The sequence below is a fragment of the Pelobates fuscus genome, chromosome 5 (genome assembly GCF_036172605.1).
Source record: "Pelobates fuscus isolate aPelFus1 chromosome 5, aPelFus1.pri, whole genome shotgun sequence".
In the NCBI taxonomy this organism is placed as follows: domain Eukaryota; kingdom Metazoa; phylum Chordata; class Amphibia; order Anura; family Pelobatidae; genus Pelobates; species Pelobates fuscus.
The window spans coordinates 151,181,370-151,187,369 of NC_086321.1; the positions used below are offsets into that span (position 1 = coordinate 151,181,370).

The 6,000-nt window shown below is 48.3% G+C and overlaps 1 protein-coding gene across 1 annotated transcript in view; it reads right to left on the bottom strand.

Annotated features, from left to right (window-relative positions):
- Positions 1-5,317, bottom strand: part of IGLL1 (immunoglobulin lambda like polypeptide 1) — a 214,059-nt gene extending 208,742 nt beyond the window's left edge. Inside the window, exons 1-2 of the mRNA XM_063454486.1 lie at positions 5,251-5,317; positions 4,845-5,163 (exon numbers count right to left, since the gene is read on the bottom strand). Coding sequence (XP_063310556.1) covers positions 4,845-5,163; positions 5,251-5,293 — 362 coding nt within the window. The 5' untranslated portion in view covers positions 5,294-5,317. The remainder of the gene's footprint in view (positions 1-4,844; positions 5,164-5,250) is intronic.
- Between the last annotated feature and the right edge of the window lie 683 nt (positions 5,318-6,000).

A 6,000-nucleotide genomic window follows, 5' to 3' on the forward strand; every position in this document is an offset into this window, starting at 1 on the left:
CTGCCCCACGTCAAGCACTCGCCTCCACCTTAAGCCACCACAATCCCGCACCGGACGTGAAGCACCACCGGGACAGATTCGACCACCCGACAAAACAAGCTTTCACCACCTCAAGCCGCGAACCCGGCACTCAGCCAGAGACTTGCCTTTGTTAAATTAAATATGCCTCTATTGTCATGGCACCCTGCGTGACCACACAGCTTGCACACCCCAACGGCTGGCCCTGCCGACACACACTGATGTAACTACTTAGACAGCCCTCAATATTAATACAGACATCAGAGTAAACACCAATAAACTGTGGAAACAGAGCTGATCCCCCCAAATTTATAAAGATTTGCTTAGTGGATTTATTGTAAGATTAGGGGCAGAGGGCACTTGCACTGCGGTAAAGACGGGTCTGGGCAGGAGGAGAGTGCAGTGCAATCAGTGCACTCCCCTCCTGTGGGTCTCCAGTAGACTGGTGCACCTGCCCAGGATCAGAGCCGGTGCAAGGATTTTTGCCGCCCTAGACAAAATAAAAATTTGACGCCCCCCCATGTGACATCACAATGCCCCACCCATATGATCTGCCATATGAAACACAGTGTGTGTTTACATTAAAAAGCCTGCAGGGACAAGCTATAGACACCAGAACCACTTCATTAAGCTATAGTGTCCATTTAATGTGAGGTAAATTATAGATTAGTGTCACTAATAATATACTAGATTGCCTACTTACAACCAGATGAGGATGATGATGGGCTGCAGTTTGGCTCCACTGGTCTGGTGTAGAACAGGATCTCTGGAGGCAGTTTGCAACTATGGTCACAAAATTCAATGTTCTGGGAGAATTGGAAGCAGCTCCATTTTTTGGGGCCCCTTACACAGCTCAAGGTCTGGGCCCCAGGGCCTGACGGTGAGTATGCCCATAAGGCCCACTCATAAGTCCACTTATATGTTCCGCCCACCCATGAGTTCGCTCACAGGGAGTGGAGTGTGTAGGGGATGTGTTATGTGTTATTGTAGAGGATCTACTATGTCTGCTTATGGTATGTAGTTTATAGGGATACCAGTTTGTGCAGGTGATGCAGTGTGTTTGTGTGTAGTGGAAGCAGTGTGTATTTGTGTATAAGGGATGTATTATGTGTTTCTGGTTGTGTGTAAGGGATGCATTGTGTGAATCTGTGTTTGTATGCATAAGGGATGCAAGGTGTGTGTCTGTATGTATGTGCATTGAGTGTAAGATATGCATTGTGTTTCTGTGTGTATGTAAGAAAAGCAGTGTGTGTGTGTTTGCATTGTCTGTTTCTGTGTATGTGTGCAAAGGGTGCATTGTCTTTGTGTGTAAGGGTTGCATTGTGTGTGTGTGTAATGGATGCATTGTGTGTTTCTCTGTGTGTAAGGGAAGCATGTTGTGTTTCTGTGTATGTATAGGGATGCATTGTGTGTTTCTGTGTATGTATAGGGATGCATTGCGTGTGTGTGTGTGTGTGTGCGCGCGCATAGTGTGAAAGAGCTCCCTGTCTTGCCCCCTGTCCTATAGAGCTGTCCCTTAGAGTTCTCCCCCACCCTCCCTTAGCGGTCTCTTCTCACACTCACCCACCCTCCCTGTGCTCTTCTCATCCCCCCTCCACCCTCCCTGTGTTCTCCTCACCCCCCTGTGTTCTTCTTACCCCCCTCCTCCCTGTGTTCTTCTTACCCCCCTCCTCCCTGTGTTCTTCTTACTCCCCCCTTCTTCTTCTTAACCCTCCTACTTCTTCTTACTCCCCCTTCTTCTTCTTACCCCCTCTTCTCCTTCTTCTTACACCCCCCTTCTTGTTACCCCCCTTCTTGTTACCCCCCTTCTTCTTACCCCCTTCTTCTTCTTACCCCCTTCTTCTTCTTACGCCCCCTTCTTCTTCTTACTCCCCCCTTCTTCTTCTTACTTCCCCCTCTCCTTCTTACTCCCCCTTCTTCTTCTTACTCCCCACTCTTTTTCTTCTTACTCCCCACTCTTTTTCTTACTCCCCCTCCTTCTTACTCCCCCCTTCTTCTTCTTACTCTCCCCTATTTTTCTTACTCCCCCTTCTTCTTCTCACCCCCTTCTTTTTCTCATCTCCCCTCCTTCTTATTCCCCCTCTCCCTCTTCTTACTCCCCCTCCCCTTCCCCCCTCTTTTTCTTATCTCCCCTCCTTCTTACTCCCCCTCTCTTCTTACTCACCCCCTTCTTTTTCTTATCTCCCCTCCTTCTTACTCCCCTCCCCGTCTTCTTCCCCCCTTTTCTTATCTCCCCTCCTTCTTACTCCCCCCTCTTCTTACTCCCCCTCTCCCTCTTCTTACTCCCCCTCCCTCTCTTCTTCTTACTCCCCCTCCCCTCTTACTCCCCCCTCCCCTCTTACTCCCTCCTCCCCTCTTCTTACTCCCCCCTCCCCTCTTACTCCCCCTCCCCTCTTACTCCCCCCTCCCCTCTTACTCCCCCCTCCCCTCTTCTTACTCCCCCTCCCTTCTTCTTACTCCCCCCTCCCCTCTTCTTACTCCCCCCTTCTTCTTACTTCCCCTCCCTTCTTCTTACTCCCCCTTCTTCTTACTCCCCACCTCCTCTTACTCCCCCTCCCCTCTTCTTACTTCTTCCCTCACTCTCCCCCTCCCCTCTAACTCCCCCCTCCCCTCTTACTCTCCCCCTCCCCTCTTCTTACTCCCCTCCCATCTTCTTAATCCCCACCCCATCTTACTCCCCCCTCCCCTCTTCTTACTCCCCCCTTCTTCTTACTCCCCCTTCTTCTTACTCCCCCTCCCCTCTTACTCCCCCCTCACTCTCCCCCTCTTCTTACTCTCCCCCCTCCCCTCTTCTTACTCCCCTTCCCCTCTTCTTACTGCCCCTCCCCACTTCTTACTCCCCCCTCCCCTCTTCTTACTCCCCCCTCCCCTCTTCTTACTCCCCCACCTCCCCTCTTACTCCCCCCTCCCCTCTTCTTACTTCCCCACCTCCCCTCTTACTCCCCCCTCCCCTCTTACTCTCCCCCTCCTCTTACTCTCCCCCTCTCCTCTTCTTACTCCCCTCCCCTCTTCTTACTCCTCACCCCATCTTACTCCCACCTCCCCTCTTCTTACTCCCTCCCTTCTTCTTACTCCCCCTCCTCTCTTACTCCCCCTCCCCCTTCTTACTCCCCCCTCCCCTCTTCTTACTCCCCCACCTCCCCTCTTACTCCCCCCTCCCCTCTTCTTATTCCCCTTCCCTCGTCTTACTCCCCACCCCATCTTACTCCCCCCTCCCCTCTTCTTACTCCCCCCTCCCTTCTTCTTACCCCCCCTCTTCTTATCCCCCCCTCCCCTCTTCTTACTCCCCCCCTCCCTCTCTTCTTACTCCCCCCCCATCTCTTCTTACTCCCCCCTCCCCTCTTCTTACCCCCTCCCCTGTAGCGTGGCCGAGCTGGTCTCCGGTCCGCGGTGCCCGGCCGGAGTGATAGGAAGGTGCACGCACAGCGTGCACTTCCTGTCAGTCCGGCCGGTTACAGGAAACAGAAACTCGGCGCGGAACAGGAGTTTCTGTTTCCTGTAACCGGCCGGACTGACAGGAAGTGCACACTCAGTGTGCACCTTCCTATCACTCCGGCCGGGCACCGCGGACCGGAGACCAGCTCGGCCACGCTACAGGGGAGGGGAGGGAGGGAAAAGCAGCTGCAGCCGTCTGAGCTCAGGCGGCTGCAGCATTTAAAGGGCCGGTCCGCCGCGGCCGGTTCTAAAAGAATTTCGGGCGGCCTGGGGGGCAATTGCCCTATTGCCCCCCCCCGGATCTGCCAGTGGAAGCGAGGGGGGACATATATTTATTTTTGTTTAAAAAAAAAAAAAATATATATATATATATATATAGCCCCCCCTTCCCTCCTCAACCCCACATACACTGCCCCCCATACACACATACACAGCATACAAAGTCACACATTGCCCCCCATACACACACTGCCTACCCATACACACATTGCCACACACACACTGCCCCCACACACCCTACACATCCACACACTGCAACCCTCACACACACCACTTACACACACCACAGCTCCTATGCCCTACTACAGCCCCATATCCCAGCAGACCCCAGGTAAGTTGTCAAACTTTTCTTAAATGGTTTTATTACTTACTCTGGGAGGGAATCCTGTCACCATAACCACTACACAGAGTGTAGTGGTTATTGTGCATGGATTATTTCTTTAATCTAAAAGTGCCCCTCCGAAAAATCAGGCTCTGGATCCGCCACTGTCAACCGTACAGGACAACAGATCAGTGATACAGTTCATATTATCAGGTCAGCACTCTGCTGTAAACTGGATGTGTCATAGAGAAGGAAAACAGGCTGTCCGTCTAGGTGACCAAGTAGGGCTTCCCATTTGCAGAACACTGCCAAAGCTCTTGTGTATCTGTGTATAAATGGAAATACATTACTATCTCCCAGTACAGCTGCAACTCACACTGCACTGTGACTCCTCTAATGCAGCACAAACACCTAAGTTTGTGGTGCACATATATCACAGGCATAACAATATATAAAATGTGTATAATTATAGATCGTCTTCTTGAGTCCTATTGGTTATAGGAAACTAAGTATAAGAATGACATCTCTAATCCTAAAATTAGTTTATAATGTGTTCTATTCCACAGTATATGTTGAAACTGTAGCCATGCAGTCTGGTAAGGCTATCTTAGAAACTTAGAACATAGAGTCCATTAATGTGGTGGGTTAGTTTAATACAGAACGTGTTCACTTAGATAACCATAGGAAAATAAAATATTATAAGGTTAACTGCTGCCCCCTGCTGTTCAGTCAGAGGGTTACATGCTAGATTTATGTCTCAGTTCTCTGTGTATTTGTATCACTGTGAGATATACCACTACCAGCATAGAGAGCACAGTGATAGTCTCCATCATCATCAGCCTGCAATCTGTTAATGGACAGGACAGCCAAACCCCCTGATATCGATCCAGTGAACCGATCTGAAGTCCATGAGGGTCTATAGTTTTGGTTGTTGCTGCTAGAACTACCAACTACAAGTTTAGGGACACCCCCGGGTGTCTGATAGTACCATGATGGGTAGTTACCCCCAGTCACTGAGCCTCCACTGCGACCACAGGTCAGACGGCCATCATTACCAATAGACCCAGATATTGCAGCTTCCTGAGTCACCACAAACTGAGCCGCAGAACCTGAAAAAGATAATGATATATTACCAATCATTAGAAAATTACAGGGCACCTATTGTGAGCTGTCTATGCAGGTTCTCATTATCTTACATGAGTAATGCAATGTAAGAATGAAGAGAACAGCCCAGGACATGGTGCATATAGTAACTGATCTGTGACCTGTGACTGGAATCCTCCAGGTTGAACTTAAAACCAGTTGAAACCTCTTACATTTGCATACATGCAAATCATCTGAGCCGTTTGATGATCTTGCAGTGGCATATTTCTCCATATTTAAATTATAGACTAATATCACAGCCTCTGTTTTTGTGTTACATCTATAAAAGAGCATTGTTATCACATTCTAACTACTGAAGATTTTAGATCTGAAACCAATTGCTCTCAGAGACCCTAAAAGATTTTGTAATAATTAGTCAAGATTACACATTCGCACAATGAGTCAGTGTTTAAAATTGTAGACACAACAAGCTATATTTAAGGCACACGTAATAAATAAACAAGATCCATGGCTCTTTGTGCCATATTAAAGAGACATTGTTGTCATCTTTGAGATTTTCATGTAGAAAGAATCATTATGAAACACATTATGTGTTTCGATGTGTTTGTATATACACACGTAAACATACAGATATACACACATATATAGTTTTAAAAATCCACAATCACCTGTACTCCAGTGTAGTAGAATGTCCTATACCTGGTGCTGCTCCGCAAATGAATTTAGTACAGTTCAAATGATGGCACTCCAAGGACTTTTATTACAATAAAAGAAACCAACATCAGGATGAACGTTTTTATATGAGCTAAAAGCTGAGAAATACATAAAAAAGGGGATGAATA